This window comes from Mytilus galloprovincialis, chromosome 5, assembly GCF_965363235.1.
Source record: "Mytilus galloprovincialis chromosome 5, xbMytGall1.hap1.1, whole genome shotgun sequence".
NCBI classification, from domain to species: Eukaryota; Metazoa; Mollusca; class Bivalvia; order Mytilida; family Mytilidae; genus Mytilus; species Mytilus galloprovincialis.
Window position 1 is genome coordinate 35,153,336 of NC_134842.1, and position 27,921 is coordinate 35,181,256.

Genomic DNA, 27,921 nt, shown 5'->3' on the forward strand with positions numbered 1-27,921 from the left:
GAAAGAATATCTTTAAGATCTATATCACTCAGTTCGCTGCTATAAATTAAACACGAAAGAGTGTCAAGATCTCTAATGCGTAAATCACGCATTCATTTACAACTTTTGCATCGAGTTGAATTATCAGTTAGGGAGGGAAAGATGTCAAGTTTTTATAACAAACATTACATGAAAATTGAAAAGTGATATTCTTTTCTACGTGTTATTCGTTAGAAGGGGAATAACTCGTACATTTTTTTATCAAAAAATATGAAGGTCTCTGGAAAATATTTAATTTCTATTTCGCAATATTTTTGTTCGTGGACTACATATTTAAAAAACCTCAATGACCACACATTTTTTCTCTCAATATGACCACCGCACACATTTACAGATATTATATATTCTAAAATGGGAGTTTCTAAATATTAAAAAGTGTAGGAAATGGTAAATTCTAATTTCTTGAAATATATTTATTTTACAATTCATGGTCGAATATAGACCTGTCCAATATTTTGTCAGAACACATTCTTGCAAAGACAACTGAAAACGGATATAGATCTGTTCAGAGCAGATACACTAAAGCCATAGATAATATATACGATTTAGGTCATATAGTAAAGGTATTAAAGAAAATTTTAATCAGAATAGGTGCATACAATCGCATATGTTACATTTCATAAAAATATACGCACATAAGTATGCTGATATCTAATTTAAGATATAAACAGTGATTACATCAGATGGCATACTTATGAAGTTTATATAAAGTAACAGTATCGTAAGTCACGTTTGTTTTGCGTGATCAACGGATATGGCCTTGAAAGATACAACTATGAACCGTAATTAAATAGAAATAGATCATGAACAACTATGTACAATTATGATTTAAGTGCTTAAAAAGCACCCCAAGAAATTTGTAAAAGTATATTAACACCTCTCAACTTCACTGCTTAATCGGAAGACCATTTTGTCAAAAATAAGGAAAATATATAATCAGGAATGCGATTAATTATAATCGAGATTCGTTAAAAGTGTCAAATGTTTTTTTTTTTTTGGATTTTTTTTTTAGGGTTTAGGATTTTATTAAAAATAACAAAATCCACGGAATATAACATATAAAAACAAAATCAAAACAATTGTCAAAAAAGTACCCATTTACAAAAGAACACAACACAAACAAACTACAAAATTCAAAAACACAAAAACAAGCAAACTTAACAATCAAACAACCATTTATAATACAAATGTACAGGCTCCAAGGAGCCTTTGTCGCTCACCTGATATTTTTCTTTACAATTGATGCATTAATAATGCACCATTATACGTTTGCTTTACTTTCAGTCATATAAACCAAAAACCACATTTTACTCTTCAATATGTTCTATTATTAGCCATATCAGCCATGTTGGATGGCAAGTGGGGTCATCAGAAACAATTTTTAAACTAATTGCCTAATGATGATGATTGAGGCCAAGTTTGGTTTAATTTGTCTCAGTAGTGTAAGAGGAGAAGATTTTTGTTTAAGATTACAAAAATTTACGAAAAATTGTCAAAAATAGACTTTAAAAGGTAATAAATGCTGAAGGGATCAATTGACAATTTTGGTCAAGTTGACTTGCTTGTAGATCTTACTTTGAAAATTATTGCTGTTTATAGTCATCTTTAGATAATAATATTCAAGATTAAATGCTTCAGTGATTCCATATATAATATAATCAACCAGATTTTTCCCACAAAAGGCCCAGAAAAGCTCAATAATCACTATACGCAAGTTCAAGTATTTTGAAGTAAATGAGATGAAAAACGCAAACGTTACGCGACAACAACAAATGGAAGTTTTTAACGACCTTGACTGGCTATACATCCCTTGCACGGTCGGCTCATCCGGTTAGGCAATAGGTACCGTACTGCTGATAATCACATTTAGTTATAGCCATAACCTGGGACATTGTTAGTTTTCGAAAACTGTTAATAAACTGAGCTATAACAGACAACTGATTTGGAGTTGGTAATGAAACTGTGACTGGTCAGGCTTCTGAGTTTTTCCTTCTGAGTTTTTCCTTAAGTGGAGACGTTACGCGCGATGTTCGTACTTTATTGGAAAATCAGTGTAGTTGGCAAGATGCAAGTCCAAAATATTGTAATTTTGTGATATAATATGCATTGCTATTGTACGTATTTTAAAAAAGTAATGTTTTTTAAAATAAAAACGAAAATAATAACTGTTGAAACTATGTTTTTGATGCATGCGACAAGTCTTTTATTTAAAAAAAACGGCTATTTTTAGGCCCGCGTAACATATTTCATTTATTGTAACCACTAAACTATAATTTTCATCTAAACTATTTAATATTTAATTTGAAAAACGTTTTTTTCCAATTTAACAGAAAAGTTCCTTCATTCTTTTATGCATTTTTTTATGACGTCAAAGAAAAAAAAAGTGTTGGACATACTACAAGGGCAAATCTGTCCCACGGGAAAAAAATTGGGATTCCAGATTTGAGAATCAAAAAACATTTATCTAAAATGGAAAAAGATTAGTATCTGTATTTACTACATCGATGCTGAGACTATTATAACACAGTGTTATAGTAGTCTCAGATCGATGTTAATTTGCTTAACGTAAAATTAAAGACAATTATCCTGAAAAATGATATGTGGTAATTTATGAGCGATTTTTCAAAGACTTACAAGGTTGTCGCACCGCCATTTTTGACGTAAAAACGAATTCAAATTTCAACTCAAATTTACGTCAATTGTTTGTTTATCAGAGCTCTTATAGTGGTAGAATTTTATGATTTTTTAAATGTTATTTTTCTTAATTCAGTTTCAAAAATCTAAAATACAACAACTTTCAATAAGTAGTATAAAGGTCAAGTCGATGCGGAGTCTAACAAGAATGTCGTACTGGCTTAAAAACAACGTTTCAGTCGAAGTTTTCGTTTGAACGTTACGAAATATTTGCGATGTTGTGTTACGCTTGTACCAACTTCCGAAGCAAGGTTGTCGGCTCTCCGGACATTCCCGAAGTCCTGCGTTTAACACCCTTGACTTCAGCCGTACTCGCACAATTGATTGCCGAGTTTATGAGCTTCGGTCCTTGCTTGGAAGTTGACGCTTGTACATGTACGAACATCGCGCTTAACATCAAACTATTTAGCGTTCATATCTGTTTCAGATGTCTGTCTAATTAATGATTTTTTAATCAGATCTAAATTTGGACAAATTTAAATTATTTTATAAATAAGCGCTTTGGTGTATTTTAAATATGATGTACGTATCGTATGTTTTGTGTTTTTAGGCCGTTGTTGCTCGTTTTAATATCAGGATTTTTGTAGGTTTTCAGATATATTTTCAGATTTAGGACTAGAAAAAAACAAGCACGAAGAACTGAGAATCCTGCAAATTTTTAACATTGAGATGCAAACATATGGCTGCGGTTATGACATTAAAGAGTTCGAGAATTATACCAGGGCTGTTGGAATCGGATAGTAGGAATATGGACATTAAACAAGAAGTGGGAGACCCCGACTCGTGCATTCACAGTGGTCATTTTATGTTGAGTCGAGTCCATGACCCCAATCTAGATGAAGATGATGAGGATTCCTCCTCACTGGCCGCTATCGATCAACCTGCACCCTACGATTTTACAGCCTCAAAGAAAGAGCCCGCAGAATCTTATGAATTTAAGGAGCAACCTTCAACAACAATTGAAACCTCACTTTCAAAATTGTTTGACTGTCTAAGTTTAGCTTACAGGTATATAAACATTTCAGATATGCAATGGACATATAAACCCAATCTGTACTTGTCATTTCATAAATTACACTCTGGCTGCTACGTTGTGCATCTGTAGTGCATTGGAAACCCCTTCAAGTCCCAAAATTTAATTTAGTACATCTGCACTGTAGACATGGTAGAAGTCGGTTGATTTGTTATCTTCAGTTGAAATTATTAAGAGCAGGCTGACCAGACAAACAAAATTATTGGCCATCATTGTATATGTTTTACCAGTGATTTTCCAACCCTCATTTTGGGGCCGAATTTCTGCCCCATTCCCAAAGAGAAATATGCTCTTTTTTTCCCAATTTTCAGCTCTAAAATTCCCAATCGTATTTGGACATCGTCGCGAGATTTTGTTATTGTCGTATCTCCGTATCGTGTATTATTTTGTTGACAAATCTCTGAGTGTTCGGGGTATTTCGGGAGTTATCATTATCGTTCACTTAAGACGATGATTGGTTTGCAATCTTTTTTGGATTGCATTGCAATCTACGATATTCTGGTCACGTTTGCGCTTGAAACATCCGAATGAATAATTCAATGACAAAGCAAAAAAATGAGACATAATGTAAACAAAATGAACGTAGATCATGTCTCATAATTCCAAATATTACACAAAGAAGCTAAAGGCGGCGGACGGTAGTAAATGCCGGAAGCTGGAAGCTTTTGGATTCCAAAAGTCGTTTCTACTTCCTTCTGATGAAACAAGTGAAAGAAGGAAAAGACCGACTCTCAGACAGGTTGGGATCAAACCCTCTATATGGTGATTATACATGTATAGAGGGATAATCCTTCTATAGAGGGGTAAAATGATCCCTCTATAGAGGGGTATTTTTGTATAGACTGGATTTAAATCAAAATAGTGCAGAATGGCATTCTCTACTTATTATGGCAGTAACCTGGAATAGTTGATGCACCAATTGATGTACTTAATTTAATATGCACATGCCCAGTTTGATGCTTATCTGACTAAATATAAAAGCTATTGTTCACCATGATTGAAAGCTGTGATGATCAGGTAAATTCTACTCACTTATGCCTCACTGAACAGAATTTCTATTGTTAGATTTAACATGAAATTTAAAGGTCAACTATTCCTTTTGTTGTTGATCAGGTGTTCAGATAGGTTTACAATAGATTGCAAGTTTTGTCACTTTAGCAGAAAACTGGTTATCCCATTTTTTAGTAAAGTGCATATGTTGATGCATATAATGCTAGAGATTATAGCCAATATAACTAGAAAATGCCATTCTGCCCTAATTTGCTTTAAATCCAGTGCAAACAAAAATACCCCTCTATAGAGGGATAATTTTATCCCTTTAAAGAAGGATTATCCCTCTATAGAGGTATAATCACCATACAGGGGGTTTGTTCCCAACCTGTCAGATACAGAACTGGAACAACTAGTTGACATGTTTAAAAATAAACATGAAGGAAAACTTGGAATTTTAAATAAAACTAAAAAATAAATGCTTCAGATTTCAAATGTGTCTTTTTAGAATTTCTATAGATTCTCATCATTATAAATAGAATCAGAAGGGATAGGTTGAATTTTACCTTTCAAGAGTAAAGTTACAAAGCTTGAGTGCATGCAAATGTGTCCTCAGACACATTCAACTTTTATTTTTAATCCTTTTCCTTAAAAAGATAGCTTATTTTGTAGGCAATTCATGCAGTTAATCCTTCTCAGAATGCAGGATTTTGCACCTAATTTTCAAAATTTTCTTGGGGGGCATGCCCCCAAACCCCCCGAGCGAGGCACACACGGCTTATGCCGTGTGCCCGCCGTCGTAAAGACCAATCATATTTTTCCCAAACCATAACTTTTTCCCCAATTGCATGGGCCCCAGGACCCTTCCCCTAAACACCAGGAAAATCACTGTTTACTTAAAGGGACATTAACTGCTTAATTTATGCACACAACACTTGTGCAAGCTTTCAAATTTGATATAACGTTACCAACACTTGTGCAAGCTTTCAAATTTGATATAACGTTACCTGTTACCTGTTACCTAGTCTTTATCTTCCTCCTCTAGCAGGAGCTTCGCTTCTATACCGAACTTCTTATTTGCACACTAACCCTTTCACACGGGGCACTCATAAAATCAGTTATAGTAGTTATTATAACAGTAACCTACATGTATATACAGCTGCGGACTAATCCATCACCATGTAAACGAAGTTGATCATATATGTTTAGTAGTAAATAGTAGTTTTGAATATAATTTGATAAATAGCCTGCGGTTTAATCCATATTGCGCAACTTTGATGCGCAGCCTTTATCATACCCTTTATTGCACCCTTTATCACACCCCTACTTTTTTTTTTTTTTTTACATAGATCAGTTTTCATTTATGTTACACATGAAGCTTAAGAAATATTTTTCCTCAAAATAGGTCCAAAATGAAAGGTCATTCGACTGTGAGGCAATTTATTGAATGGCGTCATTGTTTGGCATGTGATGTCACGAACGTTAAGTTTTCATATTTTTTGGCACTCTAAACACTAAATGCAACTATACAAAATACAAAAAAATACAGTAAACAAAATATTTTTAAAACAACAGAACGCAAATTGTAAGGTAACCCAGGTGCTTCGGATAAGTTCTTTTAATGCTTTTAAAACAAGACAAAAGTAGAATTGAAGGTAATCCAGTGCTATGGATCAGAAAACAGTTCATATAAAATAATACTCTCCTGTTGAAATATATGATAAAACGTATACAACATGGCAAAATCCGTATCACATGCAGTATCACCCTTGACCAATATCATCCCTCAACCCTAAAGGCCCTTGGGCTGATATTGGTGTCTCGGGATGATACGAAATATGATACGGATTATTACTCTCTATATATTACACAGTCCAATCATCCATAGCCGGTTGACTATTTATATCTCCATATCAAATAGGCTAAACATTTCTGCCCTTAAAACATGTAAAATTTATTAGGCCAAAAAAAAATATATGTCTGTTTCCTGCTTCCAAGGCAAATAAATCAGGGTCGGTAGGTAGGGATTTTTTTTTTTTTTTTTTTTTTTTTTTTTTTTTTATTTTTGCACTCCCTGTCAGATTTGCAGTCGGTTACATGTCATGTTTGGTTAGGGTCCTGTACCCCAAAATGATTTAATCCCTTTAAAGAAGCTTTAATTGTATAATCCTCCCAGTGCTGACATTTTTTAAACCTTAATTGTAGCACATTTGTGCTGGGAGCAGCCATTTTGATTGTTTGGGCATAGGTAGCACTACACAGTTAGAAAATAAAATTAAAAATGAGCCACAAAATGTTTTATCATCTCCTATTCCTGGATTTCTAATACATTAACCCAACTGTTTGTGTTGTACATGTGCATATGTATGTAATCAGTATATTCCATAGATTTGATTTTCAAAAGTTATAAGAGTGAAAATTAATTCCTTTTCTGTGTATCCATGGCAACATTCTGCATTTATTTACCATAAAATATTGCAAAAAGGGGGGTGGACATGTCACATATCCCCCCAAAATTTGGATCAAACTAGAATTTCAATGCCTTTGAGTGATACCTTTTTAGAAACTGTTTTCATAAATCTTCCTAATGATCAAATAAAAAATGGGTGTCTTTCGCCTCATTTTTTCGTAAAATCCAATCACAAAGTTCGTGCGATAAAAAGTTGGAAAAAAACATTGCAATAATTGCCGGACCAATGTATGGTAGGGACATGCAAATACGGACTGTCACACAGAAAACAGCCTATATTACATACATTACATAATCTTGATGTTCATATAAACCCAATACAAAGGCTATTTTAATACTCAGCTATCCAAAAATGAATTTTATTGCACACTAGCTCTCATATTTGAAAAATCCACAGTGGCCAAAATGCGAAACTACACACCTAACTGTGGAGTGCTACCATAGTAAAATACGGATCTGGATCGGACCGGAAATGAATTTTTTCCGGACCGGAAACGATTTTTTTCCGGATTTGAATAAAAAGATCTAGGGTCGGGGGGTTTGAGTCAGGGTCGGTCGGGAAACAGGAAACAGACATATATTTTTTTTTGGCCTTAACATTAATTGTTCAGACGCTATCCTTGTTATCATAAAATTTAAAAATCTCCACTGATCATTACATTGTAAGTAAGCAACTATTCTATATTTAACACTCCTGCCCTCACATTAGCGTTTACTGTTCAAACGCTATCCTTGTTATCTTAAAATCTAAAAAAACTTTCCACTGTTCATTTGGTAAGCAATTATTCCATATATAACACGCAAATAAAGTACTTAAAATCTAAAATCACTTGATATCTTACAAGTCTTGAATACGAGTTTTTAGTTCAAACGGATCAAATACACAAATGTATCGAAATGTTATCTAATATGTAGTAACGAGTAAATCCTAATCAGTACATCAAAAGTCCGAAAGGAAACAATAGATATTGTATATGCAATGTCAGAAATTTTTCCTAATATTTCTTGTGAATTTCTGACTGAATGTCAACTAATTGTATCATTAACACTGTCAATGGGTATATGACAGTAAACATGGTAAATGTTAACAGACAGGTGAACATAAAATGTAAACATGGTAAATGTTAACAGACATGTAAACATAAAATGTAAACATGGTAAATGTTAATGGACAGGTAAACATAAAATGTAAACATGGTAAATGTTAACAGACAGGTAAACATAAAATGTAAACATGGTAAATGTTAACAGACAGGTAAACATAAAATGCCTTTAAGCAGGTAAGCATGTCATGCATGTGCAGTACGATAAAAAAAAAAACAATATAAATTAAATGCATAAAGTAGATATAAGAAGATGTGGTATGAGTTCCAATTAGACAACTCTCCATCAAAGTCACAATATGTGATGTAAGCCATTATAGGTGAATGTCAGCCATCAACAGGGAGCCTTGGCACACACCAAACAGCAAGCTATATCATATGGGGCTCCAAAAATGACTAGTGTAAAACCATTCAAACAGGAAAACCAATCTTTTATTCAGTAACATATTAAAATATGTTAACCATGTTAACTGGATCCCTTAAGCTTCAATAGAAATATTTAAAATAATTTCTTTAAGTTAGAAGCAATAAAAATTTCAGTCGGGCAGATTTTTGATGGTTGTTCGGTAAACTGCAATCAAACAATATTTTAAATTAAGCCTCAATACCATTTTTTTTCTCCAAGTTTATAAAATATGTGCATAAGCATGATAAGTGTGGGGACATTGGAACATTGTTTTTATTATGGAGATCTGTAATGATGACTTTTCTTAAAAGTCTTATTAAATTTGAAAAACATAATTATCAAAGTAAAATCAGTGCTATACATGTACAATTTAATAGTTAGTATGTGCTTATTTTTTTCAGTGGAAAGTTGGTATCTCCAAAATGGAAGGCATTTCGAGGCCTTCACATGACAATCAAGGACAAGGTCAGATTAAACAACATCATTTGGAGGGAATGGTATATGCAATGTATGTTACTATATATAGTTTCCAGTTCATTTTGTAAATATTGAGAGGAATATTTTTTAAGTTGTGCTTATTAAGTACAGCTCTATGGAGGTTTCAGATTTCTTTGTATAAGGCCGTGTTCTCATTGACCTAAACTTGGTGTTGTGTTAGTGTAATTCACACCTAAACTAAACACAATTACGTTCCCATTCATAAAACTCAATGTTTACATGTAGTTTAAATCATGTTTTGTCTACATGCAGTCGATAGTCAATGTAGAACTTGTGTGGTTCAGTGAACACTAAACAAGGTATTTAAAACATGCATTTTACCATGTATATTTAAAGAAGAAACTTTTATTTTAATTAAATTGATACATGTATTTATAACAATTATTTATGTAGTTTTTTTACCGAATTATTTGTCTTAACTCAATATATTAATTGGTTTGCTATATAATAAACACTTTAAGTAGCCTTATTAGGGAGCAACCATTTAACTACATGCGGGAAGGGGTAATGGTTTTTATACGACCGCAAAAATTTTAATTTTTCGTTGTATATTGCTATCACGTTGGCGTCGTCGTCGTCGTAGTTCGAATACTTTTAGTTTTCGCACTCTAACTTTAGTAAAAGTGAATAGAAATCTATGAAATTTTAACACAAGGTTTATGACCACAAAAGGAAGGTTGGGATTGATTTTGGGAGTTTTGATCCCAACATTTTAGGAATTAGGGGCCAAAAGGGCCCAAATAAGCATTTTCTTAGTTTTCGCACAATAACTTAAGTTTAAGTGAATAGAAATCTATGAAATTTTGACACAAGGTTTATGACCACAAAAGGAAGGTTGGTATTGATTTTGGGAGTTAAGGTCTGAACAGTTTAGGAATAAGGGGCCAGAAAGGGGCCCAAGTAAGCATTATTCTTGGTTTTCGCACCATAACTTTAGTTTAAGTAAATAGAAATCTATGAAATTTAAACACAAGGTTTATGACCACTAAAGGAAGGTTGGGTTTGATTTTGGGAGTTTTGGTCCCAACAGTTTAGGAATAAGGGGCCCAAAGGGTCCAAAATTGAACTTTGTTTGATTTCATCAAAAATTGAATAATTGGGGTTCTTTGATATGCCGAATCTAACTGTGTATGTAGATTCTTAATTTTTGGTTCCGTTTTCAAATTGGTCTACATTAAAGTCCAAAGGGTCCAAAATTAAACTTAGTTTGATTTTGACAAAAATTGAATCCTTGGGGTTCATTGATATGCTGAATCTAAAAATGTACTTAGATTTTTGATTATTGGCCCAGTTCTCAAGTTGGTCCAAATCGGGTCCAAATTAAACTTTGTTTGATTTCATCAAAAATTGAATAATTGGGGTTCTTTGATATGCCAAATCTTACTGTGTATGTAGATTCTTAATTTTTAGTCCCGTTTTCAAATTGGTCTACATTAAAGTCCAAAGGGTCCAAAATTAAACTAAGTTTGATTTTAACAAAAATTGAACTCTTGAGCTTTTTTGATATGCTGAATCTAAACATGTACTTAGATTTTTTATTATGGGCCCAGTTTTCAAGTTGGTTCAAATCAGGATCCAAAATTATTATATTAAGTATTGTGCAATAGCAAGAAATTTTCGATTGCACAGTATTCAGCAATAGCAAGAAATCTTCAATTGCACAGTATTGTGCAATAGCAAGAAATTTTCAATTGCACAGTATTGTGCAATATCAAAAAATCTTCAATTGCACAGTATTGTGCAATAGCAAATATTTTCAATTGCACAGTATTGCGCAATAGCAAGAAATATCTAATTGCACAATATTGTGCAATAGCAAGAAATTTTCAATTGATTGGAGTTATCTTTCTTTGTCCAGAATAGTAGTTGAATCAACTTAAATCATTGTTTTATACAATATACAATGTATATTCACTTTTACTACCAACTGATAAATTAAAACAATCTTTACCATTCAGTGATAACAAGCACCTTTTGTTACATTTTAATATTTTATGATGTATTTAAATGAGTAGTTATTGTTGCAAACTCCATTAGAAATTTGAATTGAGATCAATTTTGGAAAAAGGGAAAGGGGGATGTGAAAAAAAAATGGGGGGGGGGGCTTAAATTTTTCTCATTTCAGATTTCATAAATAAAAAGAAAATTTCTTCAAACATTTTTTTGAGAGGATTAATATTCAACAGCATAGTGAATTGCTCAAAGGAAAAAAAAGTATTTTAAGTTCATTAGACCACATTCATTCTGTGTCAGAAACCTATGCTGTGTCACCTATTTAATCACAATCCAAATTTAGAGCTGAATCCAGCTTGAATGTTGTGTCCATACTTGCCCCAACCGTTCAGGGTTCAACCTCTGCGGTCGTATAAAGCTGCGCCCTGCGGAGCATCTGGTTATGTTTGACCCAGAATTTTTCTTTTTCACACATAGCACGAACATTTTTATTCAGTTTTCAAAGCTATCAATCAAATAATTTTGTTCCAAATTTAACACTTTAAGGTATGGCATGTATGGGGAAATTCTGGATTAAGAATTTCTTTCCTCATTGGACAGAATATTTTTTCATCAATCTTCGAATTAGAATATTATTTATAGAAAACATAATCCCCCTTTTTTTTAGTTGAATGGTCATTCCCTGAAACCCTAATCCAGACTCAAAGCATCATCATTGCCAAACACATAATTCATTTGAAAATGTCTTCCCGAATTGACTGGACGTACACAGAAATATTTGCTACGGGTCAATCAACGATTCACTCATAAATGCATTACTAAAACACTCTTAACATCTCAATCCTTCTTCTTCGTTTATAGCCTACTTGATGTATTGCGTTTTTGTGGCAGATTCGGGTGGGGCCAGTTCCTGGGGTTGGAACCCCCTTTTTCGTACGATCAATTTTGGAACTCTATGCATTTTAAAAATGCCTTTATCCGTCTTTGGTAATGGAAACATCTTTAGTATCTTTAAAATATGTGCAAATCATCAAAATGCCTTTCATCACTGCTAGAAAATCTGTCCAAGAAATTTTAATTTGATTCAATGTAATGAACATTAAAATGACATATAGTTTATACATTTATAAGTGTGAACAAAACTTATGCACAGGTAACTAAACAAGGTGTATAGATGTGAACAAATTTAATATGAAACCAGTGTAGATTACATTAAACTAATTGTAAACATGTTTACTGTACATGGCGTTTGGTGTGAACACGGCCTGAGTTGCCTGGTACAAGTAGTACTTAAATACTGCCATGACTGCTAAAAAAAATCAATTTGAGTGGGAAAATATGAGTGGTTGCCATGGTAACTGACACTATTTTTCAAGATTTAAATGTTTCAGTAATATTAAGTGAATTTATAAAAAAAGAAGGTGTGGTACATGTATGATTGCCAGTTAGACTAACTTTAAGCATGAAAGGGGCATGAGCAGCCAAATTCATTGTGAAAAACTCATAATTTGAAATATAACCATGATACTTAAATGTTTACAAAAATAACAAAAGTTCCATATGAAAACTTAAACAGTACATGAAATCTTAATAAATTATCATGCCAAGAATAAAACTAGAAGCCATCAAACCATTTAGATGAGCTCTATAGACTGCTGTTGGCCATATGTGTCGCCATTATGATAAATACAATATAGACAAAAAAAGAATGTGCTATAGTATAATGGTATAAAAGTTTTAAAGGTCTATCTGATTTTGTGTCATAATTCTAAAACTTTGTAAATCATAGACTTACAAATCTACATGTACAAACACATGATGTATCTGTATAAAATATGTAAGAATATTTTCTTCAGTCAGCAAAAAGGTTCTTTCTGTTGGCTTTCTTGTTTTTCATTCATTGTTGAAGGTTTTCTTTTTATGCATATTTAATAACAGACTTTATACATGATATACATGCATGATATACATATATATGCTGAGCATAAGTTCAAGACATCTCCAACTGACTTTTAGATATTTATGGGAAAAGTACTGTGATCTGTCAGTTTGCTTCACCTATGTCTGATGACATACACACCAGACCAGAGGTAAGTATTCTAATACTAATTTATTTACTGTATCACTAGCCTACAAACACTAAGGTAATGAGTTTGAACCTGCAGGCAGATGCATCAACTCCAGTCTTTCTGACTAAGATTGTCAGTTTTCCTGTTGAAGGTCATGATTCTCTGCTTCCTCCACCAGTAAAAACTGACTGACACTATATAACTAATAGTGCTAAATGTGGTGTTCATACCACATCTTCTTTTTGGAAAGATTAGAACTTGTTCTAAATCTTTACTTAGGCACCAGCCTCCCTAACAACATGACAGGTTAGCTACTGTTACTAAATGTATTTCCACTGAAACATAGTTCCCTATAGTTCTCATGTATGTACACAATACACACATAAACTGAAAAAAAATATATATTTTTTTAGCAATTTATTTAAGAATGTATGTCATTAGGATGTGTTGATGTGCAGGCTTTTTTTTAAACATTTGATTAGGTAATTGGGTATTGATATAATACTAGTATGATTGACAACTGTCATTATCACCAAACAATCAGAGACAAGGTAGACCTTTAATTACAATACCCCACCTCCTAAACTGTCAATCAAATTGACCACATAACTTATCAACCTCAGTCTTACATAATTATACAGACCCTCCAATACACATCTGAATATACAAATATTTGACCTCATACTTGAATACACAAATGTATATATTAGATGTTTGATATATTTAAGGATGATAGATTTAGTTATTGCCTATTACTTTTGATCTACATTACATAAAGTGATTCTGTAAATTATGTCTGAAAGATAAATGATTAATGGATTAACAAGATCTTTTTTTTAAAAAAATGAAATATGAATATAAATACGAATATATAAAAGGTATTCAAGTAAGGTCTATAATTTACTTGATAAATTTCAAATAATCTGACATCTGTAATTAATCAACATTTAGATTAGTTCACTTATTTTGTGTAAATCAGTAATTGGCTTGAAACCGTTAGTAAAATTTTAAAACTTTTAATTATAACAAACCATTGATTATTAGTTTATTCCACATCAATCATTGTGTCTATTTTAGTCATTTGAATTTTTATTAGAAGTGAATATATATTTTGGCAATAAAAAAGAATCCACATTTCAATAATATAAGTTTTTTAATTTGTTTATGTTGAAAAAGTACATTTTCAATGCCTGTGTTGAAAAATACTTTAAAAATTGATCAAAAAGCACTCTACAACTTTTAATCTTCAATGTCATATAACCTATGTTTCAACTTACAAAATGCCCCAAAACAACATTTTTAGATTATTTTTGTTGACACTTTTAAGTTCTTAGCTGTTGGTCTAGATTTTATGTTTTCAAGGATAGTTGGTAACATTTACTAGAAGAATTTTTTATTTACAATTTTTTGTTTTTTTTGAAACATTTTCTGAACAGGCAATATTATTAGATAAGATATAAACTGCAGTTTAAATAAAATTTTGTGAATTGAGACTAAACATGCTAGAGATCAATATTATTTAATTTGAGTTCATTTTATCCTCTTTCTGGAAAAGCACTTTTCTAAAGACCTGCTGTTAATGCAATTTTCAGCAATAGTGCTTTATTAGTGTTCTTTTTCCCCCACCATACCTAGATATGAAATTATTCAAACTACTCTTCTAATCTTTCCATGAGTGATATCCATCACTTTGATTTATATTTAACACCAACAATCAATCATCAAAAAATCAGATTAGTTGTTCAACAACTTCCTGTTTACTGAATACTTATATAATTTTGTTTACACATAATTGTCCACCTTAGAAATATCAGGGCTGTTTGAAATTTTGAACAAATATAAAAAAGAAGATGTGGTATGATTGCCAATGAGACAACTATCCACAAAAGACCAAAATGACACAGACATTAACAAGTATAGGTCACCGTACGGCCTTCAACAATGAGCAAAGCCCATATCGCATAGTCAGCTATAAAAGGCCCCGATAAGACAATGTAAAACAATTCAAACGAGAAAACTAACGGTCTTATTTATGTAAAAAAATGAACGAAAAACAAATATGTAACACATAAACAAACGACAACCACTGAATTACAGGCTCCTGACTGGGGACAGGCACATACATAAATAATGTGGCGGGGTTAAACATGTTAGCGGGATCCCAACCCTCCCCCTAACCTGGGACAGTGGTTTAACAGTACAACATAAAAACAAACTATAAAAATCAGTTGAAAAAGGCTTAACTCATCAGATGGACAAAAATACAAGTGGACGTGGCCCGGTACTTATACATCCCGACACAAAAAGACACAATGAACAGATCTGAGAGTACTCGCAGTTATCTGACAGCTAGTTCAAAGCCCCTAACAACTAATAAAAAACAACTAAGACTAAAGTTTCACCTTAGTATGCTTTACTGTGTAATGTGAATACACATCAACTACTCATAAACTTCTTCTTCGATGAATAATTATAGCTGGGCTATCATTTGTGAGCAATAGTTCACAGTTCTATATTGGCTTTTGATGATTATGTTGAAATTCATTCACTTAAGAAAAAGAGGTTTAGAAGAAGACAGGATTTCAATGGAAACACTGGACAGACACAAGTCTTCTATTTGTACCATGCAAGGCTGGTTTAAAAAAGTTTAGATAAACTAAAACTAGATCTGGAATAGACTTACAGTCGAACCTCGTTGTGTCGAAGTCGAAGGGACCGGACCAAGGTATTCGACTCATCCAAGGTTCAACTCATCCGAGGTCGAGTGTGTCGTCATAAATTTTGAATGCATGAAATACGGTATGAGATTTGTGTAAACTAGATATAATGATCAGTGTGCCTTTTCAATTCAATCTCCATTTTTGGTCCTTCGTAATAATTGAAAACACAAGTACAGATACAATTCATGCACAAATAAAATCAATAGTCTATACAAATATTTACAAAGGTCAGGCGCTATAAATTATGAAATCACGCGCGGCACGAAATAAGTTCTGAACGGTCTCTGATGAGGTCGTCTGCTTACATTAAATTATCATAAATTTATTGTAATTGTCCTAATCCTTTTATCTATTGTATTTAATGAGTTTTAAATCTAACGATTCATTTAATCTCGGCTTGGGTCATTAAAATTCGTTTCGTTTTTATCTCAGGTGAAAAATGTTCAACACACTAACATTCCGCTTGAACAATCAACAAAGGCGTTAATTAGTGGCCACCATAAACATGTCATTTTAACCGTTATACAAACAAGTATGTTTACTCAGCTTTAATCTCTTTTGAAAATGATTAGTTGACATAAGAAATACATCCGACTTAAATTTTTATCTTCATGATCATTAGGTCTGCATCTTTCGAAAATTCTTACTTTCGAAGTTCGAGACATCGGGGTCAATTTACATTAATTTTACTTCGACGGGACTATAAAATTTACTCGACTTAACCGAGTATTAGAATCAACCGAGTTCGACTCATCAGAGGTACTTATGGATTGATCAAACGGGAATTTTACCGGGACCGCGAAATTACTTCGACTCATCCGAGTTTTCGACACAACGAGGTTCGACTGTATATAATTTCTGAAAAAAATTTGCTGGGGTATGCCATTGGGAACAATTAGTTTATAGATTTGATTGTCAACCGTGCCATAAGATATTTAGAGTATGTTTGTGATATCTGTTAATGAAGGACCAATATTTGTTTTCTCTTCTGTTTATGATATTTTAAATAAAACTTTCATGTATGTTTTATTTTGTAGGCTATTGTATTGGAAGGGAAGTATTGGAAAAGAAGATTGGACACAGTTACACATGAATATAAAAGATGGAGAAAGTTTTTCAAAAGCAAATTTGCTCGATCCAAACCGGATCCTTCTCTCAGTGAGGTACTAAGAATGAAATATGTATCTCCCTTGTTTAAATGTAAAGTCACATGATGAAGTCATGGAGAGGTTAAGAAAAGTCTCATGATTATGTTTTATGTATGGAAAAGTACTGAACAAGGTAATATCCCACTAGAACTCAAAGACATTTTCATGAATTGGATATTGAATGACCTTTGTTTTCAGTGCAGGGCTGAACAAGCATAAAAATACTTGTGTTTCTGCTAACTTGCTGAAAATAATTAAAATTGGTAAATTAATTTTTTTCTAAAAATTTTAACTGGTCAAAACAGGGAAAAACTGATTTAGGGTAATGACTTAAAATTAGGGTTAGTAGAATTAGCAGAAACACAGATATTATTTTGGCCTTATATCTAAGAAAGAACTATTATTCTGTAGAATATGAATAAATATATGAGAAGGTTATAAAATATCCCATGTTTAACAGGAGAAATCCAGGTTATTATATATGTTTTATGTGCTTTTTGAATGCAGAACTCCTTGACAAGTCAATTATATATGTTTAATATGTTCTTTATTTTGGGAGAACAAGTTATATTATAGGGTTATTGCATGAATATTGGGGAATATTGTCCCGAGTAGAATTTTATATTGCACGAGCTTGCGAGTGCAATATATGTTCTACGAGGGACAATATTCCCCAATATTCATGCAATAACCCTTTTATTGTATAGCAATATAATATTTGAAAGTAAAAATTGGTTTAAACTAAGATTTTGTCGTTAATGACGTCATGAATTTTAAAGATTTATTGCACTAGTGCAATATTAGAATTTATTGCACGCTAACTTTTGGTTACGTTCTGTGGAAAATATTATATTGCTATACAATAAAATGTTTTCTGGTTATTGTTACATATTGCACCTTTGTTTGAAGAGAATGATACCTGCAGAAATCCTTGATGGATGATTATATGTGTAATGAATTGTGAATGATAAAATTGCAGGTGATGTCTCATGCAGAACTTCTGGATAGACTGAGAGATGTTCATCAGATACCATATAACACCCAGCACAACTCAGCCACAGATCTTATGTTAGAGAGTATGGATATAGATTTTACTCAGGATTTCTTCTCCCAGCTTAATCAGAGTCAGCCATTTGCCTTCCCTACTTCTAAAGAATTCAGTAAGTACATGTATAATACAGGTACACACATATGTAAGTGAAAGAAGATATGAACGATATTTAAATATGTTAAAAACGTTAAAAAAATCACTGGTATCAATCACTTGAGAAAAAATGTTAATATGTTCAGGCCTCGACAATAACGTTTGTCCAATTGTCCATTACCAGAGGGAAAAAAGGTCGGACAGTTAAAAGCTGTATCAAGCTTGTCCATCGGGACAAGTTAAATTATTCTGCAGAAAATAAATTTTAATAATCCAACTTTGATGAACGAAGTAATTATAAACAAAAAACAAGAAAACAAATAATATTTTGACATGTTTCTGTATTCTGTTTATTCAAATGCAAAACCGTTTTCTTCAACATGTTAACTACAGGCACTTGTTTCTATCCATTGGAAGACACACTATCAATTTATATTTACAAGAAGGTACCCAACTACTTTTTCACCTCTCCGCTTAAAACCCTTATTTTTCTGTCAATTCAGTCTCAAATTTTTTGTTCCATACACCATTCGATTCATGAAAAGTTTTTATTTCAGATGATATGCATTGTATTTACCCTTAGAGTACCCCTTACCCCCCGTACACAAGATTTGTCAATGAATTTTCATGTTATTGTTTTAGTCCTCCTACAAAATACAACAACAACTGGTTTAAAGCAGCAAAATTTAAAACCTCTTTTCAGCATACTGGTTATAATCAATACCTTATTCTGTTTACAGGTGGTTTTGGAATAGCAGACCTTACACAGCCTGGTTTGTTGTCTTTACAACCAACATTGGAAGACTTTCCCATGGATACATTTGATCTCCAAGGTAATAATATTTCCTGATTCCTTCTTTTTAATGAAATTCACTTTTATGATTTTATCTTGTTTCAGGTTTTTGACATTTGGCACAGTGTTTAGAAATTGGCAATAACCATACTTGTAAAAATTAGAATTGAATTGTTTTAATTGCATCTTTTGACTATAAACATAAAATAGTTTTTTTTTTAAATAAAAATAAAAATGTGATATTGAGCCCATAGGATCTTTAATAAGTCTTTTTGTAGTTTTGTAGTTGAATAACCAAAATGTAACTACAATAAAAACACATAACAATAGATATAGAAAGATGTGGTATGAGTGCCAATGAGACAACTCTCCATCCAAGTAACAATTTATAAAAGTAAAGAACAAAGAACAACTTTGATAAACATGGTATTATTTTAGTCTCTGAAAATATATGATTTGGGATTCAACATTCTATATATACTCACTAAAACAATGATGCAACATTCTATATATACTCACTAAAACAATGATGCAACATTCTATATATACTCACTAAAACAATGATGCAACATTCTATATATACTCACTAAAACAATGATGCAACATTCTATATATACTCACTAAAACAATGATGCAACATTCTATATATACTCACTAAAACAATGATGCAACATTCTATATATACTCACTAAAACAATATTTATATCATTTTTTTTATGTTTAAAAGGAAGTTTTGTTCTCTTGCTCAAACAGAGATAATTATATATACCCCCTTGAAAATGCTGATCAATCTGTCTTATGTTGAAAAATTATCATAAAGTTCTTCTATTCTATTATATGTTTTAGATATGATCCAATTTTCACAAAGTCAGCCCATAACAAACAATGTGATACAGTTTACTGGTAATAGCAGTCATGAACCCGACAATCTCAAAGTAAGTTTATATTGTAAACAATCTCGGGGTCCATTTCTACAAGAACAGTGGTTACAAATGAAACAAGCTAAATTTCCATGGTTGTAGTGGTAATTATATTAATATGCTCTGTAAATTTCCAACAGTGCACATTATCACATTTATCTACTAAAGTTTTCATCAGGTCAGTTGACAAGTTCACCAGAGGTTATTTTCAAGGTTAGTGTCACACATGAAAACAGTTATGAATCAAACATCTTTGGGATATATATGTTCCATACTTATGGTGTTACAAACCTAGCTATAAATCATCAAATCCTAGATTCATGAATATGTGACAGTCATTCATATTCTTTCAAATTTAAAGGAAGCCCGGTTATTACAGTGATTAACAAATGTATCTAGAGACAGTGACTTAAAAATTTGGTTAACCTGTTTTGCAAGCTATTACTATTACTAAGTGACTTCAGATTGAGAAATTTGATAATTGATGAAAAAATTAATTCATTCAACAGAGTAATAAAGTATTGAGAACACTTCATGTTAACTAGCATACTGTTAGGTGTGAGCCAAGGCTCCGTGTTGAAGACAGTACTTTGACTTATAATGTTTGCTTTTATAAATTTTGACTTGGATGGAGAGATTACTCGTTGGCACTCATACCACATCTTCTTATATCTGTATACTGGGTTGATGGATTATCTTAATTTATAGTTTCAGATGCCAGTGCAACAAGACATTGAAATGAAGCCAGACTTACTTCAAGGTCAAACAAATGCTGAAGGTCAGATGAATATCAGTGGTTTAAACCTGATCAATTTATTGTTAACTGGAGACGCTTCTCAACAGTCATCTCAGATACAAATAAACAATACACAAACAATTTTAAATCAGTTTCTACAGCAACAAGGGCAGCAACTGATACCAGATCAAAATCAGCCAGCAATAGTGATATCAGACAATAGTTCGGCAAGGTTATCTGGTGGTCAAGGTCAGGCCAAGGACACAACATTATCAACGTTACAGGCTGCTCTCTCTGGAAATTTGTCCAATAAAAAGACAAAGGATAAAAATTCCATGGTCACTGTAACACCGGCAACATCAATCCTTTCCAACAAGACAGGAGGGACGGGAGCCACAAGTAAACGTCAGACTAAAAAAGATGGATTTGTTGTTCCACAGGTATTGTAGTTTAATAGATTATTAGAATTAAGACAATAGGATAAGATGTTTAGAATGCCTTTCATTGTCAAGTGTCTGCAGATGCCAATTTTTATACGAACACAAAAAAAAATTTGGGATTGTATAATGGTATAAAGTCTGACTCGTCGTCATCTGCGTCGTCTTCCGAAAACACATTTGGTTTCAGGACAATACCTTTAGTTTAAGTGAATGGATCTCTATGAAATTTAATAAGAAGGTTCAATACCATAAAAGGAAGGTTGGATTGATTTTGGGGATGATGGTCCCAAGTTCATTTTTTTCAAAATTTTTCAAAAGTTTCAAGAAGAAATCTTTAATTGCACAGTATTGTGCAATAGATTTATACATGTTATAAGAACTGGACATTTGTTTTGTGTCAGAAACCTATATTATGTCAAAAATTTGATCACAATCCAAATTCAGACAGTATCAAGCTTGAATATTGTGTTCAAATTTGCCATAACTGTTCAGGGTTCAACCTTGTGGTCGTATCAGGCTGCGCTCAGCGAAACATTTTATTAGGACTTTGTTAAAAGTTAGATGCGCTAACAATCAAATTAGAAAATCAAGTACAACTTGTTAACAGTTTTCATTTGACTACAAAACAAATCGTTATGAAATGTTGTTTTTTGTCGAGCCTGCAACTTTTGTTGCAGAAAGCTCGACATAGGGATAGTGATCCGGTGGCGGCGGCTACGGCGGCTACGGCGGCGGCGTTAGCTCACTTCTTAAAAGCTTTATATTTTAGAAGGTGGAAGACCTGGATGCTTCATACTTTGTATATAGATGCTTCATGTTACGAAGTTTCCGTCAGTCACATGTCCAATGTCCTTGACCTCATTTTCATGGTTCAGTGACCACTTGAAAAAAAAGTTCAAATTTTTTGTAATGTTGAATTCTCTCTTATTATAAGTAATAGGATAACCATATTTGATATGTGCGTACCTTGCAAGGTCCTCGTGTCTGTCAGACAGTTTTCACTTGACCTCGACCTCATTTCATGGATCAGTGAACAAGGTTAAGTTTTGGTGGTCAAGTCCATATCTCAGATACTATAAGCAATAGGGCTAGTATATTCAGTGTATGGAAGGACTGTAAGGTGTATATGTCCAACTGGCAGGTGTCATCTGACCTTGACCTCATTTTCATGGTTCAGTGGTTATAGTTAAATTTTTGTGTTTTGGTCTGTTTTTCTCATACCATATGCAATAGGTCTACTATATTTGTTGTATGGAATGATTGTTAAGTGTACATGTCTAGCGGGCAGATGTCATGTGACCTTGACCTCATTTTCATGGTTCAGTGGTCAAAGTTAAGTTTTTGAGTTTTGGTCTTTTTATCTAATGCTATATGCCATAGGTCAACTATATTTGGTGTATGGAAATATTTTATGATCTTTATGTCAGTTGAGCAGGTTTTATTTAACCGTGACCTCATTTTCACGGTTCATTGCACAGTGTTAAGATTTTGTGTTTTGGTCTATTTTTCTTAAACTATAGGTAATGTGTCAACTATATATGTTGTATAGAAGCATTGTTAGCTGTACCTGTCTGCCTGGCATGGTTCATCTGACCTGGACCTCTTTTTCAAGGTTCATTGGTCTTTGTTTAGTTATCTTGGTTAATGTTAAGTTTATGTGACAGTTGTAATAAAGCTTAGCTTTATACTTAGGACTATCAACATAATATCAATGATTAGTATAGAAGGCGAGACATTTCAGCGTGTGCACTCTTGTTGTACTACATGTACTATATAAATCAATAAGTGAAAATATGGCAAAATAGTTATGCCAACATTTTTTGGTATACATTCAAAATGATCATTCCTTGGTATGTTATATGGTGTAGTGTAACTCATCATTTAAGGTGGAACCCAACACTTTCACTAAAATTAATTTGACTGGTTTAATTTTCTTAAAATTTTATCTCTTTGGCACATTCCCCATTTCCATTCTCAATTTTATCAAAGTATTTACTTTGACCCCTTGACAAAAATATAAAAAATTTTAAAATTTTGAACCAACCGTTTTATCAGAAAAAATACACTGGTTATATAGCAGTTTGACAAACACTCATTTTGATCATTGAGAAGCTTAATATCCCTTTAACAACACAACGTTATTAAAACGTTTAGCTGATTTTACAGAGTTATCTCCCTGTAGTGTTAGGTACCACCTTAATGGACAATTATGGAGGCCTACCGAAAATGGCAATATATGTTGCTGTCTTATCTGTAGGAACTTTTGTAACATCATAGTTATTTCCATCTTAATAGGGTCCATATTTGACAAACTGTAATTATGACATGTCTTAATAAGAGTATTGAATTGTTAATTATATGTGATATTGAATGTCTAGTCATTCAGCATGAATAATAGAGCTTTAAAAACATATCTATTAGACAGCAACCCTGCAACAGAAATAAAATTGAAAAGTCATCAACAGGTAACATATAGTTATCAACAAGTAACAAGTTCCTATATCATATCATTTCATATAACAAGCTTTAAATTATTACGGATATAGAAAACTTCAGTAGAGATCTCTGATATTCATTCAACTATACATTGTAAGGAAATCCATATAGATAATTTTATGGCAATATTTCCAGAAGATTTATTTAATAACAACAGATGACTTTTATTACAGGGCAAGCCAGTGACAGTGAGAAGTAAATCTACAATGAGAACTATAGCTCCTGCACCTGTTGTACAAAAGACGTCCTACTCTGCCTTGGAGGAACTTCTTAAAACAGGTGAAACTCATATATAGGAGAGTATTGATTGTTAGGGATGTTATCTATTATTTTGTATTTAAGGAATGACTGTAATATTTTTTCTGTCTTTGAAGAAATAACATAAAAAAATTTGGTTCACACTGAATAACGTGCGTAGCTGATAACAAAATAACGTCAGCCAATCAGAAGACGTGTTACATCCAAAATTAAATTATTTAAGGAATGACTAATATTTTTTCTGTCTATGAAGAAATAACATTAAAAAATTGGTGCACACTGAATAAACATGTAGCGGGTTATTTAACAGTGTGCACGGTATTTTTTATGTTATTTCGAACAGACAGAAAAAATATTACAGTCATTTCTTATAATTCAATTCTAAATTCCATTTTAAATCCTAGAAAACCATGAAAAAAGTTGATGACGTCACGGTCACATGACTAGATAAAGTCTATGGGCTAATAACAAAATAACGCAGCCAATCAGAAGACGTGTTGCATCCAAAATTAAATTATTTTATATTGTAGTTAATATAAAAGCTGTTTTTGAATAAAAGGAAAGACAGCTGTGGTAAAGAATATACCATAATACTTTAAATTATTTTAGAACTTGAAAGAATATTATTTTATTTGTTCATTAACAATTAATTATTTTCTTAAAATTCCTGTTAAAATTGAATTAAAGGGAAATTCCGCGATTTTTTACTTATCATCTAATTATGTTCATCTTAACATAAAAAACACATTTGCAAAGTTTTAAATTTATATTCCTTCTAATAACGGAGAAAATCAAGTATTTGTAACTTTTTTGGTTGAATTCTCGAGTGGGTCGTGACGTATTAGCCCGATTTATTGAATTCTGGGAAAAAATAAAATCTGTTTAACTCTTATAGCTTATCGACCATATACGTAATTAAAAGCGCACAGCTGACGAATGGTCGAAGTTATGAACCACAATATAAGAATGAACGAAAATGAATATGCATATACCGTTTTGTATTGATTGAATTTAACTCCTATAAAATTATCTCTAGTAAATGTTTTTGAATAAATTTAATTAATTATTGTTGAGATTTTTTTCATAAAATATTTATTGAACATTTTTAAAGCAATTGCTTTTATGCTATCGCGTATGGCCATCTTTGTGACCCAGATCAGAGACTCCGCCCATATCAAGCCATAGTATTTTGTTAAACAGGCTCCTGGTCTGTCATTCTTTAACACCTATGTATGTTTTCTAATGTAATACATAGCTTGAAACTTAAAAAAAAACGTTAGTGGATTTAAGAAGTTTCAGAATATGTTTTGTAGATGTATTTTTGTATTTAAAGGGTCAACCGTTTGACTATCAAATAACATAGAAGTCCGAGTGAAAAAAAGTACATTTTTATAACTGCGATTCCGTTTTCCGCCGTTCGTACGATGTTTAAACAAAATATGGATTCATTTCAGTTGTTGATTTAGTATTGAAAATTTAACTGAATTATCTCCTATTAAATACGGTTTTATATGTTTAATTTGTGTTTCTTTAAGAGGTCAGGTGCTCTTGTTCATTCATAAAATTATCGTTCATTCATACATTTATCGTAAAATCAAAATCACTACACAGGTTAATGCGTAGTGTCAAATGATTACCTGTAATCTAAAAATAGACAAACTTTGTTTGCGCAAATAATTTAGCGGAACGAAACCCTTGTTGAAAACACATAACAATAAGTTCGTTTTCCTTTTCTGTCAAAACTCCGTAATATTTATCGATCACCTTACTAATGAAATGGACCCGTCCAAACGTAGTAGATGCCAAGTCGGTCCAGATGAAGAGATATTTCAATTTGGAATTTTCTAGTTACATAGATTGAAAAAAGTACGTCTTTTTAAATATCATGATCAAAACTTGGTATGCATAACAAATGTCAGATGAAACCATTATCCTCGTCTTTTCAGTGAACAAGTCTACTACGTTTGTTGACACTCGACGGTCCACCGTGTTAGCAATTTTATTTCACATGTTTTCGAAATATTGAAGATCATTTTTCGCAATGTTTCCTGAAAATTGATAAATGTCAAAGCAACGTAGAGCTGTTTGTTCTTGTTCGTATAATAAAATTGAGAATGGAAATGGGGAATGTGTCAAAGAGACAACAACCCGACCATAGAAAAACATACAACAGTAGAAGGTCACCAACAGGTCTTCAATGCAGCGAAAAATTCCCGTTCCCGGAGGCGTCCTTCAACTGGCCCTAAACAATACATATACTAGTTCAGTGATAACGATTTAATGTCATGTTTGTCTGTGATGACCCACCCCCCCCCCCCCCCCCCCCCCCCCCCCCCATTTTCGGGATTGCATGAGAATTATAGTTATCTCGTATCCACATGCACTTGTTTCTATCCATAGGAAGGTTGACTATCCATATAAAACTATTTTGGATAGAAACAAGTGCCTGTGCTCGTACCGCATCAGAAGGACATACATGTATATCAACTGAGCAATAATGTTTGGAACTTAGTTTTAAAAATGATGACAAAGTACCATTATGAAAATATTTTTATTAAGCTGAAATATATATTTATTTTTTACATGTTTATGTCTTGTAAGATATTTGATTTCTTTCCCGTTTTTTAACATTTGCGTCTGGAAAGTTGAAATGTTTTAACTTAATCATTTGTGTTAATGGTTAAATATAACTTAATAATGAAAATTGTTAAAATTAAATCAATAAAGGAAATTATTGCCCAGTTACAAACACTACCAGGGGATAATCCATGATGATTTCTTTTTGAGTTATATGTTTCAGCACATGTATATTTGACCCCAACTTTAGCCTGGTAAACGTGTTGTCTCCTTGTGAAATATAAAACATATTAAAAATGACTTTCTGCTAAAGTCTTTTATTTATATAAAGTTAAAACCTTTTACTTCTAACTAGACAACACTCATGTCAGGTTTAATTATTATATATATGTGGATGAAAAATAAAAGTCCCCAAACATTAACATGACAGCAATTGCTTTTACAGCCTTTAAGGCTTTGATTACTGATATTGAACTGAAAATATTTCAGTTCTATTTACCGTTATTGTTTTGATAATCATTTCAATGCAACTAATGTGTGAGCAGAGTGTGTATATTATTTTGTAAAGGTCACTGTATATTTCTCGGCTTGAGGTCAATTCGTTTACCTTGTAGCTATTTAGCCGCAGGTGTGAGTTCAAGCGTACACAGGTATACATGTTGTTATTTGGAAAGGATAAACAGAAAGGATTAGAAAGAGTATGCTGTCACGATGTTAATACACTAAGATTTAATACACGACGAGAATAAAGATACAATAATTAAATTGTGTAAATTAATTGAAAATAAAATTCAGATTCGTAATTCCGAAAGTGTATAAAAATAAAAGGAAACAATTTTTGATTACTCAAGTTCTTAGCCGCAATTGGCGTAAAGATTCAAATATGAAGCAAAAAATAGTAGTTTTAATCTTTTATAAAAACTAAATGCAATATTACCCAATTTGATATACCATTGTACATCTGTTTGATATCATTGACTTTACCGGAATTTCTTAACTTGTATTCAAATCTGGCTGTGTTTAAATGCTAATAAAACTATTGCAATTTTAAAGTTTTTAATTGACAAAAAAATACAACATACAACATGCATGATTTTTTTTTAGTTTCTTCTTAACATTTTATTCTTACATAATTAAATTCATTTGACAATCATTTACACGAACTTTTTGTGAAAAGAATATCAATTATCTAAGCTAAGGCATTATTTCTTTTGAGGATTTTTGAGGATTTTTTTTTAAATTCTATGATAATATTTGTGCAATGTTGAACATGATAGCCGTCATTAATCCAAATAAGTAATACAGTAGTTGTAATAAAAGTTATATTTTAGTCATGCATAACTGATATTGACGAATTTATAATAGTTCGTCCATACATCGTTGTTCTTGAAACAATCATTATTAGTATACATGTAAGTTTCCTGACGTATAAGA

General features: G+C 32.2%; 1 protein-coding gene across 1 annotated transcript in view; it reads left to right on the plus strand.

Annotated features, from left to right (window-relative positions):
* Nucleotides 1-3,333: 3,333 nt before the first annotated feature.
* LOC143075703 (MLX-interacting protein-like) overlaps nucleotides 3,334-27,921 on the plus strand; it is a 44,511-nt gene continuing 19,923 nt past the window's right edge. The window contains exons 1-9 of the mRNA XM_076251256.1: nucleotides 3,334-3,741; nucleotides 9,137-9,243; nucleotides 13,203-13,276; nucleotides 17,013-17,138; nucleotides 18,103-18,283; nucleotides 19,008-19,100; nucleotides 19,907-19,995; nucleotides 20,689-21,156; nucleotides 23,826-23,931. Coding sequence (XP_076107371.1) covers nucleotides 3,413-3,741; nucleotides 9,137-9,243; nucleotides 13,203-13,276; nucleotides 17,013-17,138; nucleotides 18,103-18,283; nucleotides 19,008-19,100; nucleotides 19,907-19,995; nucleotides 20,689-21,156; nucleotides 23,826-23,931 — 1,573 coding nt within the window. The 5' untranslated portion in view covers nucleotides 3,334-3,412. The remainder of the gene's footprint in view (nucleotides 3,742-9,136; nucleotides 9,244-13,202; nucleotides 13,277-17,012; nucleotides 17,139-18,102; nucleotides 18,284-19,007; nucleotides 19,101-19,906; nucleotides 19,996-20,688; nucleotides 21,157-23,825; nucleotides 23,932-27,921) is intronic.